We start from the raw sequence: 14,698 nt of genomic DNA, 5'->3' as shown, positions 1-14,698 counted from the left end.
TTATCATTTGAAATAAATAAATGAAAGCACCCCTCGCTTGGGATACCACAGTAATGGCACAGTATGATATGGCGACAGAAAACATCACTCTCCTGTGAGCGATGTTTCTTCAACACCTGCAGTCTATTCTAAAACAAAAGCTTGAAATGTTGTGGAGACAAACAATCACAAACCAAGCAGAAAAAAGAGCTGCTGGATGTCCTCCATTGTTGTCTGTCTGTGTCACGTTCAATGTCGTCACAAGGTGCGATTTCGCACATCATATATCTCTAACGTGGCTTTCAAGCACAGTGCACACCCCACCTCAGTCAAACACTAGCCTGACCCAGGGATTTACATTCCAAACCAAACTATACCGTGATGGAAACATAACTTAACTGGTGAATTTAATTTCTATCAATAAACCCTACTGGGTGCCATTCACTGGACCTTTACACCCTGCCTGACAGACTTCACTCAGGGTAACAAGATCTGCGCACTCAGCCCGTTGGATTGTGGGTAAAACATGTCTGCCCTCTGTCGCCGTACCTAAATCCACCTTAAACCCAGTGAAAAGTGGAGAAAAATATCTGTCTTTAAAAGACTGAACATTGTCGGTGCAATATTAAAATGTCGGAAAACACTGGGCAGGAGAGCGCACCCGGAAGTGCTGTCGACAGAGCAACATTTGCTGAAATCCTGGCGAAGAACTTCCAGCGTCTTCCGGACGGCGATCAGAAATTCTTCATGTACGGACCAATGTATCTGGGCGGGAACGCGGGACTCGGAGGAATGATAGCCAACAGTTTTTACCGCAGAGCTCTGAATGTGTCGCAGGCGCCTATCGCCACCAGCCTGCCGATGACCGTGTTGCCCTTCTTGACCACGGTTGCCGTGTACAACGCAGTGGTGTGCAGCCCCCTTCTGGCCGGTGACCTCAACTGTCCCACCTGTGCTATGGTGCGAGGTGGTCTGGTCGGGCTGCTCTGTGCCGGGTTGTATCCCACCCTCCTGGCCTTACCTGTCAACGCTGCTCTAGCATCTAGGTACAACACAGCACCCATGCCGGTGAAGGGCAACCAGCTGCGGTTCTGGTGGGAGCTGTCCAGACCCATCCTGAGGAGAATGAGGGTCGTCCTGGTGCTGCAGGTCTTCTTCGGCGCCTTCCTCGGCTCGAGGCATCATCAAAAGTACACCAAAATGTCACTGATGACAGATAGTTCAGATGGAGAGGAACTCAAAGACTAAAACATGCTTTCCATAACCTTCCCTTTGTATTGAGTTCTCAACATCTCAAGTGGAGTTTGTCTGAAAGTTTCCATGACCGAAGGAAATCAAGTGTGGACTTGTATGACAAACAAATCACAATAAATTAAATTGATAAACTCACGTATGATTATTTTGTTTTAGCTCAGCAAGATGAAACGATAGATAAGTGAGTTTGGGTTAGGTTTTTAGGTTAAATTAGCAGTCATTTTTCTTAATGTGTTTGTTTTAAACATCATGCATAACTTACCAATTACGTATTTTATGAATATATGAACTACTTCTGCACTGAACCTTAAAATAATACTTTTTTGTGTTTTGTACGGTCATAATTCTATTAAAATGGCAGATATTTCTCCCCCCATAAACTGGAATCAAGTGTAAACTTTCACGTGACAAAAGTCACATACTTTTAGTTTTAGCTCAGTATTACTTCCAATAGAGTCACAAAATACCTTTCAAAATAAAAGCTTTGTGATCACTGTACAGCAGTTATTCCCAGCGACTGTGCCAAATATTTTTCCTCCAGCTATTTACTTATTAAGCTTTTTTTGTATGTTGTAACAACATTCATAACATTGTGTTGTGATTAATTTACCAAACTCTTGAAAGTGTCTGGTTGGCACATTCAAAATAATTTTATTTTAGTTGTTTCAGAAATGGCTTTCAATAGTCATAAACGTGATGCACACATTTGCTTGACATGAGTTTGTCATCTCTAAAAAGTTTTTTGTTGTTGTTTTTTTAAAGGTGGGGAAACACTGATTTATAGAATAATCATCTGCATCCATTTGAAACAAAAGCCGGTCATAATAAAACAAAATACAAGATACATATCCATTTAAAATTATCACTTTAAGTCCTGGGAATGCAACTGGCAGTTTCCAAATTATGCAATATTGTTGACAAAATAGAATGATGTCAATGAAAATGAAACTTGTAAATCTGTATGGAAAATACAGGATTGGTTGTAGCTGTAGCCATTTTCACAGTATGTTAAAAATGGGGTTGACTGCAGCATAAATACTTCTATCTGTGGTGACTCAGTTCTGCAGATCTGTAAACACACAGCCATCCATTCATGGTCAGCCTTGAGGATTCATAACCCAAATAATCACTTCAGTCCTCATGAAATAAAAAATGTGCATGAGTGTAAACCCTGACTGAAGTTTTAATGAGGCAAAAATGGAAATGAATCAAATCAACAGCATTATCATGACATGGTGTATGTTTTATTAAAGGCTTTTAAAGAACCAGTCACACATTTCTCTCAGTCACATTGAAGCCAAGGGTGTGTCTGCGTAATTGCCATGATATACAATGAATGCACTTGAACTGCATCCACAGGTGTGTGTGTGTGTGAGATGTGTGTCAGAGCGATGTCACAAAGCACCGTTGTCCTCGTACGCAACCATCATGGAAAAAAACAAGTTCGACACAGGCAAACGATTTATTAACGCGTGTCGTCACCTTGAATGGCAGGTTTGACATCACACCTGTGGCTCCCATTAGTCCGAGGAACATGTTACAAGAAAAGCAAGTTTGTTGATGACAAATGAGGAAAGAATGACTCTGTTATTAAGAGGGAAAGGTGCTTCTTAAGAGGAAACACTGACATCAATCAATTATAGCAAACTGAATAAGACTTTTTAAAAAGCTCATAATTACACACAGTAGTTCCCACTTTTCTTAACCCACCCTGCGTCCTCAAAAATGGCTCCAGAATCACAAGAGAACTGTCAAAAACTAAGCTCAGTGACAATGCCACAAAATGATAAACGACACACTTCAAGTCAAACCTGAATTATCATGACAACCAGGAACTCATATGGCACAAGTTTCCCTCATTACTCTTTTTTTACATGGACAAAAGACTCCACTTTGTTACCGTCCTTCACTAGAATCCAACCATGCATCATCACTACACAGCTTGTGTCGCTGTAGTCATGTCTACAAGGTGGACGCACTTTAATGCCCCTTTGAAAACACCTGTCGTACCATGCCATTGGACCTCATATTCACTAAAGGAAAGTTACGATTAAAAACTATACATCTGTCGGCACAGAAATCTCCATAAATATATCAGACAACTGAACGTCAGTCAGAGAAAACTTCCCGAGGAGCAGAAAGATGAGGGGTAAACGTCACCTGTACACAATCTACACCTGGTCCGGCTGCTGCTATGACTGGCTACGAGCTATACTGCGGTTTCCTTGCATTTAATGGCACAATACATTTGAAAGGAGTAAACACTTTTTTTTAAAACAGTTCATATTCCCAATCCCCCCCCCTCCCTGTCCCCGCCCCGTCCAACACAATCCAAAAATAAGACAGAATAAATAAAATTACATGAAGAGATGACCAATAAAACACTTGTTCCCCAGTGCAAAACAACACAGTGACAATGGCAAACGGACATGGATGCATGGACACGCACACACTCCCACACATAAAAGTACACATGAGATGAACTGCTAAAATGCTCGAGGCATGTCATCTTCTGTTGCCGTTCCTTCAGTGAACCTATAAAATTTTAACGGTCGATACGGGCTAGCCAGCGCCCTTCACATCATGATAAGTTTAGTTACAGTACGTTACAAGTAAAGAGAGGGGGGGGGAGGATGTTAAATAACTAGATGAGGGGAAAAGAGAGAGAGAGAGAAACGGGGAGAGGAGCAAATACAAAACCAAACACTACCATCAGTACGGATTCATTTATAAAGTGGTTTTCCCTGTAACTGTATTCTCTATAGTAGTAAACATATCTTCACAGAGTAAACACACATCGAGGGGTGGGAGCAGGATTCCTCTACAACACACTCATATGCTCCAAAGGCATTTTGCTGCAGTTTCTTTAGCTTAACATTTTGATTCATGTGTTTTTGTTTCATTTTTTTTACTGTAACACTCTTCATGATGAATCCTGTTCATCAAATTCCCTTTTTTTTCACCCCCCCCACATAATTTCTTCATAGAAAAAACACCTAAGTACCAGCTAGGTTCCTTCACAGTTCAGTATAGTGCAGTGAGAACACACGCTCCCTCACTGGTGGAGGAGGATTAACTGCAGTCAGTGCCTTATGTCTTTCCCAGAACGTTAGACCTGTGGAGAGGAAACAGATTCTGATGAAGGACTGTGCATCTTTTTTGCACTCCTCTGCAGCGTTTGTCTTTTCACCGGTGTTGTGTATCTCACCTGAGTGCTTTCCATCTGTCCTTCTCGACCTGGTTCTCTGGACTCTCACTCTCATAGGACGCAAGGTAGAGTCCTGGGGAAGAATGACAGAACACACTCATCAAGTGTTTGTTTTCTTTAGGATTGTCTCTGCTTGTTTGTGTGTTTTTGTGAACAGACACAATTTAAATAAGCAAAACTATCAGACCTGACTTAGGGCCCATCCACACAGAAACGAGTTTAGCTGAAGACGCATACTTTTTTAGTTGGAGAGGTGTTGAAATTGTATTTTTTGAAAATGTCTCCCAGAGTGGGAAAATATCAAAACGCCAGCCTCGCGTTTCCGCGTGATTTTGGAAAATGATGACATCATATTCCCAGCTCTCTCTCTCTTGCGCTGTGATTAAAGGCGCCATATGGAAGAATGTGGCCACAAAACGGTTACTAAACTCAAATTCAAAATACCGAGATCTTTTAGGTTTCGTTTTCTCCGCCACTGTAGCTCAGACGTAACTGGCAACCCGTGGTTGCTCGGCAGCTGAGACTCTACTGACTGCAATGATTGGTAGACGGCGGTAGGTGGCGCCACATGCCAAAACATGATTTCAAAACATAAACATGATTTGCAGTCTGCAAAAGGTTTTTTTTAATGTGAATATTTTGTCTGTACTGTTGTTGTTGGTGAGTTCAGTATGTTATATGAACATTATTCTCAGAGTCTCTGTGACATATTAGGAGGATTTTATGGCCAGTTGCTTTAGATTTATTACATAATGCACCTTTAATTGTGAGAATTCTACATTTCCTTCTCAAAAAAGTATTTAGGTTCATGACAGGAAGTCGGAAGTTTTGTCACTCGTCACCGGGGGTCTGTAAAGTCGCTAAATTTGCACACGGAGGCAGCACGAAACGTAAATAAACAGACATTATTTCCCTTTTTTCCCCTGGCTCGGTTCATTCTGTCTGAGATTTCCTGAAACTATGCCGTCTTTACAGGGAACTTTTTTGAAAACGGCAAAGAAAAAGACGATTTACGTTTTGTGCCGTCTGGGGGGAGCTTTTGTGTGTATACAGCAGCATCACAAGGGCAAAAGGCCTGTATTGTGTCAAACTACTACACTGAGCAGTAGAATCCACTCCTAAACTCCTTGTGGGTACTTCTTTGTGTTTTCAGTCACACTCCAACATGTTTGCATCAGTCAATTAATAATAATTAAGTATATTTCAAAATGTTCTTGAAAGAATTCCTCTGTCCTCACCGTCCTCGCTGAAGATGGGAGCAGTGTGGAGGTAGTGTAAGATGGCCCGATCCTCCTCAAATGGACACTCCACCTGTTTCCATGTCATGAATTCTCCAACCTGTCGTGCCAACTCCACAAATTTCTAGGACAGAAACTTATCCTCAGTATAGGTTTTTAGGTTGATTAAGTTCTACTCATGCAACATAAGAAAAAGGGACAGTCGAACCTCAAAGTTGACGTGGCCGTTTGGCAGCCGATTGGCACATCCTTCATTGAGGAAATAAATGTCTTTGATCAGCAGGCTGAAGAAAGGAATAACAATCTGAGGAAGATATGGGAATACTTTAGTACGGGCAAAAACAAATGCATGTTTTCATAAGCAGTGTCAAGCTTTACCCTTTCTCTGTTGCTGTTGGCAGTCTGAGAGCGATGGGCCGCCCCCCTCAGGGCAGTCCTGTAGTTGTAAAAATTTCCCGTAGGATCCATCTGATGCTGTCAAAACAAATGGAAACAAGCAACGCGACGTCAGCTTCGAGTTATTCCTCGCTTCGTGCTTCTCGGTCAGTGAACGGTTGCGTTATTGTTACCTCCAGAATGAAGAACTTGGCCGTCTTGGCTTTGCCCCAAGTCTTCTTCAGCCGTGACACTGGACTCATGTTCATACCCGCTAAGAGAGGAAAAAAATGAATGTCAGCTTATTGAGCCCAGCTCAGCTCATGAAAACACTCTTAAATGGAGCAAAGGTGGACTCACAGATGATGGCCATGAGGGAGTTGAAGTTTCCGATGTTGAAACACTCCCTGGCGACGTCGATGAAGAACTCGATCACCTGCGCTCTTTGCTTTTTCTTCGCCGGCTGCAAAAAAACAAGACAATAGTTCTCTCAGATTGTCAAATTCATATCAGTGTGTACAGTTACCACTAGGGGGCAGTGATGCTCTACAAGTACTAAACTGCCTTTGCCTGCTGTCCTGTTTGTTTTCAAGATTCAAAGACCACTAGAATATAGACATATTCTTTTTATTTTAGATGGTGTGTATCATAAATGAATCTCCAATTTACTGAAGAAGTTGTGTATGTGTAAAATAAAGAACACGCCTCATAAGTTTCCTTCTGCTGCAGGATTAATGTGTTGTTCATGCTGTAGTTGTCCTACTTTGAGATAAGTGCACCTCATGTTTTGTGGACATTTTATGCCTTTCATTTTTGACCTCGACGGCCATTTTCTTTGAAAGCATTTGCCACTCACCATGCAGATCTCAGTGGCGACCAGGTAGCACAGTCTGTTGAACCATCTGACATAAGCCTCCAGGTTGGATGTTTTCTTCTTCTGGTCACCGAAGCATGGCTGTTGAAAATATACAAACACACACACACACACGGGCATAAGTTCAGGCACGAATCGGAAGCATTACCAAAATAAATTCCTCTGATCCTAATTAGCTTCCCATCTACTCGCTAACCCCCCGTGTGAGTGTAAACGACACAGACTGTGAGGATCTGGGAGGAAAAATAACACAATCAATGGAGAGCAGGTTAAAAAAAAGGTGAAGAATGGAGAGAAGATGAGTGGAAGAGACGGCAACAACATAGAGAGTGGTGAAAAAAACCCTCAGAGGAAGAAGACAAAGTGAGAGCAGTGGTTTTTCAGAGAACAGACAAAGCATTCGTGTGTGTGGTTGATATTACAACACTGTGCTGTTTGGCCTCTGTTTGGTGCAAATCATCAAGTTTGCTTTTTTTCTTAACCCTTAGAACTTAGAGGATTTAGGCTGCTTTTTTTCCATTACTATATACAGAGGCTATATAGAGCGTCTTTAATCCACTTTCTTCAGCACAACCTAGAGGCAATCTGATGAAAAATATATATTTTTTAAACTGTCTAACTATATAAACAAACCTGAGCAAAAAGTCCTCAATTTAAAAAAATAAATGAAAAATCGGATTGAATTTGACGTATTTCTAAATTTCACAAAGTTCAAAGTTGGCTTGGCTCGTTTTTATGAACAAAAATAAATGTCCGGTAACACTTTAGATTGGGGAACATATTCACCATTAACTAGGTGCTTACTAACATATATACTTATAATTTATAAGTAGCATACTAGCCCTTTATTAGTAATCATTAAGCACATATTAACACCTTATTCTACATAACCTTATTCTAAATCTATTACTACATGAATTAAGATTTTTCCTACATAAGGTGTTAATATGTGCTTAATATTTACTAATAAAGGGCTAGTATGCAACTTATATGCATGTTAGTAAGCACCTAGTTAATGGTGAATATGTGTTCCTCTGCACAATTATCACTACTCCAGTTTTTTAAAAATATGTGATATAAAATTAATCATAACTTTGACTCAACTACACACGAAAAAATGCATTTGGTAAAGCCTGAAGATCTGAGCACAGAATCCCAGGTTGTTTCTTGTACACTAAGCTTTCTTCCGGATTCCCCAACGAAACAAAATTGAAAATACAAAAACATGCTTGTGGATTATTCACGAAAACAATCACAAACAAAATGTGGAAAAATGTGTGGAGAAATAAAAGTTTACCTGTGTTCCATCGAGCGGGTCCTTCTGAACAAAGGCCTGCACAAACTCCTCTGGTCCAATATGACTCAAATGTTCCTGGAAAACATACACAAACACACACATGACCATAAAGATACCGTACACACACACACACACACACACAGCAGTGGGGGTAGTGGCATTAGCAATTCTTTCATTTCAGTAATGGAAGGCAATCAATAAGAGGAAGTAATGACTCATCGACGTGACTCATTGGAATCATATTTCCTCAGAGTGACACTCCAGACAATATTCACTTCTATTAAAAGACAACTACGCAGTCGCATACATGTGCAAATCAGAAACCACAATGATTCATTAGACCCTTATCACCACGTGATCATCACACACAAACACACACCGGTAAGATAGTAGAGTCATTTTTAATTAGCATTAGCATGCTGCTAAAACCTACAATAGATATTGTATATGAATGAAATGTGTCTGTCTTTCCTTTTACATGTATTTATTAGGCTGTGAGGACAAATTCTCATAACTTTTTCAAAGTTAAGACTTGGTTTTAAGGTTAGGTTCCACATGTAATTGAGAGGGTTCAGGTTAGGGTAAGGGGGCTGCATGATGCATTATGAATATCCTCACAAGTGCAGAGAGAGAGACAAGTGTGTGTGTGTGTGTGTGTGTGTGTGTGTGTGTGTGTGTGTGTGTGTGTGTGTGTGTGTGTGTGTGTGTGTGTGTGTGTGTGTGTGTGTGTGAAGCTGTCAGGTCACATACATCTACGCTGGTTTTACTTCCCTTTGTTTGACGCCCCAGGCACACAACTGACTTCTGGGGTGATGTCATCGCTCAGACAAGGGTACACGCTTAGTCAGGCACACACACACACACACACACACACACACACGTGCCCACATCAAGACACACATGACCGAAGGCACCATGCATGCAATGTGAGGGACACTGATGATTTCCTTTTGTTCATGCATGTTTCATTGCATTATTCTCTTTGTTCTTGTTGCTGTTGAATGTGCACGACAACCACTTAGCACTGGAATAGCTGACAACTAAAATCAAAATTACACGATCAAAGTGTTACGTGTTCCTGCCAGTTTGCTTTATCTGTATCTGTATATGTAACTGTATCTGCTTCTATTCCCTCCATCTCCTTCTCTAATGTCTTTTATACAATATTTATGTCTTTGATGAAGACTTATTAATCTCCAGTCAAACATCCTTCCCTCTCCTCCTCTTCCATCCCCGTCATGATCTTTTACCCTGACCTCTTCCTAACCCTCCCTCCCCTCTCGTCCCCGTGTCTCCTCACCAGCTCCACGTGGGTGAGCTGCTGTGCCAGCGTGTACGGGTCATTGCAGATGGACAGCATGTCTTTCTGGATGGGCGGAGGCTTGGTCTTGAAGGCCACCAGCTTGTCAGAGATGGAGGAGGCGTTGAGAGAGACTTTGACGATGCTCTCGTCCCCCTGACTCATCTGGGCCAGCCTCTGGCTGAGCTTCTGCAGCAGCTGGTTCAGGGTTTTCCAGTACGCCTGCAGAGAAGAGGGAAGGAGAGGAAGTGCTGTCAATAACATCTTTGATGAATAATTTATTAACGCTTCATAGATCAGTAATAGGCATACATCAAAAGAACCTGTGGGTCGCCAGGTTGTGAGACCATAATGAAGCATTCAAGCATTCTTCCAAAGTATGTTTGTCATCATTATATTTTGAATAGATATAGATAGATATTACCTCTACGACTGCTGCTGATCTTAACAAATTCCTCTTTCCTCCTGTACAGTATTATAGTTTTAGTTCCATTTAACTTATTAAGTTGTGAAGTTAGTTAAGATGTTGTGGCACTGTAATTTCCTACTATTCCATCTATCTATCTATCTATCTATCTATCTATCTATCTATCTATCTATCTATCTATCTATCTATCTATCTATCTATCTATCTATCTATCTATCTATCTATCTATCTATCTATCTATCTATCTATCTATCTATCTATCTATCTATCTATCCATCCATCCATCTATATCTGGTCTCACTTGTAAAATATTTTAATCCCAATGCGACTCCCAAGTAAAATAATATATGAATAAAATAAAATAAAATGTTGTCTATAGATGAGTAAAATCACCTTTGACCGCCAAAACAATAAGATGTAAATAGAACAGCTTTATTTCCCACACACTGTGACACTCTAGTGGTGAATAATATACATTTTCAGCTGAGTTTTGAAAATAATATGTGCTCTCTGTGTCCACTGAAGTGTGTTTCTGTAACTGGTCACAGGGGCTGTTAGGTCAGCCTGTCTCACAAATGAGCCACACATGCACACACACACACACACACTGTGGACAGCCAACTACAAATAGCAGTACATTCATCATCACCTGCCCTTCTTTCTGTCCTCTCTTCACCTCCCTACATATTTTTCTCGTCGTCCTCCCTGACTCCATCACCCTCCTCCTACACTCTCTGTGTCCCCCCGTATCCCATCCCCCTCCCCATTTTCTGCGTCCATTTTCCTCACTCCATGTTCCCTTGAGGCTACAGATAGATCCACTCCTCTTACATCCTTCCTTCCTCTCTCCTCCCCTGTAATGTGAGATTGTGTTACACAGAGCTGTGGCTGCTCACCCTACACTGACACTCTGACTCCTTCCACCAACCTGTGACAGTGCTGCTGCTGATGATAATTAAATTTTGCTCTCCATCAGAGCATTTCTCGCTGCAGCTGCAGCATATGAGGAAAGATAAAATGGCCCTAATCACAAATTGTTATCTTGTAGAAGCTGATAACTTAATGAGAGTTATTTTGTCTAATTTTACTCTTTTTTTGATCAAAGCATCATTTTAAACCTAACAAAGACGACTTGAGTATGACTTGAAGGCCTAAATTCATTAATATGGACACTGCTCTGTGTGTTTTCCGGGGTGTACCTCATCACATGGAGCTATCCTGTGGATGATGTCCTTGAGGTGTACGACCATCTTCTCATCCCTGAAGTCTGAAGGGAATGTCTCCGTCCACTCTGTCAGCAGCTGAAGGATCTTGGGTCCAAACCGTCGCACTTTTGCCTGTTTTTGTTGAAGAAGTGAAAGTGCTTTACCACAATCTGGGATTGCACTAAAATGACTCAGCATATTGGTTAAAACCTATCTTTACACAAGGAACACAAGTATGTCTGCATGTTTTTTTTCTGTACCCACAGCTCATGTATGTGCAGACAGGCGTTATGCATTAATGTGTGGTGCAGTGCTGACCGTATCGAGTGGGCTCTGATCCAGTTGCTGCTGTTTGATGCACAGCTCACACACCCTGGCGAGCAACTCCGGAGGAGAGATGAACAGACGAGCACTCAGCAGGAAGGTAAACACATAGGCTTTCTGTCAAAGGACAGAAGGAGACATTCACTAAGACACTGCCACTAAATCAATAAAAAAAACACATCATATTTCTGGAATTAAATGAAGCAGATGGGCACTTTACCCAGAGGTATAAAGATAATCATCTCATTGGCAGTGCTGCCATCACCACAATAGACAGAGTAAGACTGTGATACATTTCAGTTTACCTCAGGGTAGTAGTCGGCAGTGGGCACCAGATTATGGATAAGAGTGTCCAAGGAGGCAGAGGAGATGGGGAGCCCATCGGCCAGGCCAGCACCGGGCTCCGGGGCCTCCTGTGGGGCCTCCTCCTCCTCCTCCTCAGGCTCAGCACAGGCCAGATGAGGGCTGAAGCCACTGGGAGTGGTGAACATGATGCCTGAGCACACAGTCTGGGGCATTCCTGTCTAGCACACAGACACACAGAAAAAAAAATACTATCAGTCAGCAGTTTTTATATAGAATGAGGAAGATAAGTCTTTAATGAAATACAAACTCCAGTATATTTGTGAGCTGAGAAAAGAGGGAATACATCTCATGCATATTTTACTTTGCATATATCTACTTCTACTAATTGGTGGTAATTGGGATGTGTGAGGGAAACAAAAATGCATCACATACAAAAAAGTTCCCTGGGATATATTTTTTTAGTATTACGTTAGAATAAATCTTAATTATGTACAATGAATGTATTTTATGAAATCTGAATTGAAATTGTACTGAAAATATCTCTGTGTTCACTGATTTGTTCGGTGTCAACGGTATATAAATGAAAAGAAAAAGCTTTTATTATAGTGATATTAATTGTTCATTATACAGTACATTACAACAAGTGTGTATTTTAAAAGGTCCTTCATTTTTGATGAGTTCTTGAGTTGTGTTTTAGAAGAGCAGCCAAACTTCTTCGCCTTTAATAACCACCAAGATAACTCGAAAAGCCACAGCTAGATTTGGCTGAAATTTTCAGAATATGTTCAACATGGGACCAGGAACAAGTGATTACATTTTGGGTCCGTAGACACTATCACTGTTTACAACACTCACTGTCTGACCATAACATTATCGCTGGTTGCAACTCTGACCCAGGTGCGCCGGCAGGGTGTATTTTGTAGGCACTGATCTGCCTTGCCTGAGGCTCTCCGAGTGCTTCTAGTTTTATCATGGATTTTAACAAACTCCTGTCTTTTCCCATTTTCTTTTCACTGTCCAATTATATCTGCTCCCAATCCCTCGCTTTTCTAACCAGTGACCTGCTGCCATCATTGGGGAACACGCCACAGAAAATATGGGTCACTCAGTCGCTGTGCAGCCCCAACTTGATAGCATGGCCTCTATCTTTGCCTGCTACTGTACGCCTTTCCCTTTAAGAATATTTTGGGTTGCCCATTTTTAAAGAAATCAGCATGTTCCTTCCCTCAGTGGAGCAGCACTGCAGCTGTAGTAAAGGAGCACTCACTGTGATGTGTACTACACAAGGCCTACTACTGAAACAGAGAACCACTCTCATCCTCGGGGGCAATTAACCCCATCACTCGTCAACTGCATCACACAGCAGCCCCCGCTCAAGAGTGAAATTTTGTACATGGCAAATGGGTTTTGGTTACTTATATCTGAATTTGATATTGATAACTAAAAATACCAACTTGAAGTCATCATCAAGGATAACTGCAGTGGGTGCCTTCTGGCAGGTTCAGTGTCATAAATCCTTTCTGCCTGCAGGAGTCATGTGAGGGGGGACAAACCCACATACAAGCAAGGAGACCTTGAGCAACAACTAGGGAGTTATTCCTGATGTAAACCACCAGTATTATTCCTGCTGTTTGTAGCCCACACAGCAGCCAGAGCTCGACCAGAAAGAGCACACACAAATAAAAACAGGCAAGTTTTGTTGGCATTTGCTTAAATCTAATGTCAGGACTCTCTTGTAACACACTTGTTACTCAAACAATGTTACATCACAGCCAAAAACCTGGTTTGGTAAGAAAGATTAACAGAGTGCAACACACTAAAGTCATTTTAGAGACGCAACAAGGTTTGCTGCATATGTTTCATCCTGTGTAACCCCTACACACACACACATGGACACAGACACACACCAGTGGACTGGGGGTGGAAGGTCAAGCACACACTGGTTTGCAGAGGAGCAGCTCAGGTCTCGAGTTTCCTGCATGAGAGGCTGTCCTTTGTTCTCCGATGCTTCCGTAAAACATGAGCACTTATTCATGCGCTTGCACACACCTAGGCACATATGCATGCAGACAGGGTGAAGGCACACAAAAGGCTGGGGGGATGGGGGGGGGCTTTCTATCTGTTGGAGGTTTTACTGACTTCCTTCCTACTGACGCCCACAGCCACATCTCTTGCAATGTATGCTGTGGTTATCTGCTCCTCAGAGCTACAGACTCTCCATTGCACACGACTCCGAGATGAGCTGACAGCTACCTGTGAAAAGCCAAACACCTGTTTAATTGAGCAGATATAAACTGCCTGTCTTACCCGAAAGAAAGAAAACACTATATACTGCATCAGTGCCAGTCTCTCTTCCGACTACCCGACTACCCACAGTGAAAACGCGCAGCAACACAAAGCCTTAAATGTTTCAGCTGTTTCCTCCCATTGTCGCTGACTAAGTTAGATTCCATTTGGTTGTGCTCACCGGAGAGAAGACACGTCCTGATAAACAGAGACAAGGAAAAATGCGGTCAACCCTTCGCTACGCTTTATGAAAACCAGAAGTAATTGTATTTGTGTTCGAATTGAAGGGAAGACACATTAGCTCTGTGAGACTTCACTCTCGTTATTGCTCCCACCGCCTCCCCCTCAGCTCCTCTCTCCTCAATCTCAGTCTCTGATGCATCGTTTCACCCTGCGTCTCCGTCAGTCACGGCCTTAACAGTCTGTGAAACAAGTGAGTATATTGAATTCCAGACCAGTTACTTTGACATGAGCCGTGCTGAATGACAGTCCCCTTGATACCCATTTGATTTTCAAGGCACTTTGTTTATTAGTAAGTGAAAAGTTTGTTTCTGTGGTGTCCCAAGTTGCTTGAACAACTACAGTATTTATGAGCTTGAAACTCATACGTTGCTGTGATAAATTG

At 41.8% G+C, this 14,698-nt stretch overlaps 2 protein-coding genes across 2 annotated transcripts; one reads left to right on the top strand and one right to left on the bottom strand.

Annotated features, from left to right (window-relative positions):
- Positions 1-504: 504 nt before the first annotated feature.
- Positions 505-1,276, top strand: tmem126a (transmembrane protein 126A). The gene has a single exon (XM_083890621.1). The coding sequence runs from the start codon at positions 610-612 to the stop codon at positions 1,225-1,227; it is 618 nt and encodes a 205-aa protein (XP_083746747.1). The 5' UTR covers positions 505-609; the 3' UTR covers positions 1,228-1,276.
- Positions 1,277-3,896: 2,620 nt separating this feature from the next.
- LOC310929082 (ras-GEF domain-containing family member 1C-like) lies at positions 3,897-11,999 on the bottom strand (the record flags this gene model as incomplete). The annotated part of the gene is made up of 13 exons (XM_083891787.1): positions 3,897-4,348; positions 4,442-4,514; positions 5,680-5,803; positions 5,888-5,983; positions 6,058-6,153; positions 6,249-6,328; positions 6,415-6,517; positions 6,911-7,009; positions 8,226-8,300; positions 9,526-9,747; positions 11,152-11,289; positions 11,476-11,598; positions 11,787-11,999. 13 exons carry the CDS (start codon positions 11,997-11,999, stop codon positions 4,324-4,326), a joined length of 1,467 nt encoding a protein of 488 aa, XP_083747913.1. The 3' UTR covers positions 3,897-4,323.
- Between the last annotated feature and the right edge of the window lie 2,699 nt (positions 12,000-14,698).

The sequence above is a fragment of the Microchirus variegatus genome, assembly GCF_963457635.1.
Source record: "Microchirus variegatus genome assembly, chromosome: 6".
In the NCBI taxonomy this organism is placed as follows: Eukaryota; Metazoa; Chordata; class Actinopteri; order Pleuronectiformes; family Soleidae; genus Microchirus; species Microchirus variegatus.
Note: the sequence above shows the minus strand (reverse complement) of the source record. Positions and strands in the feature narration are given on the sequence as shown.

Excerpts from the sequence above, each read along its gene's own strand:
- tmem126a (XM_083890621.1), top strand. The coding sequence starts at position 610 with ATGTCGGAAAACACTGGGCAGGAGAGCGCACCCGGAAGTGCTGTCGAC.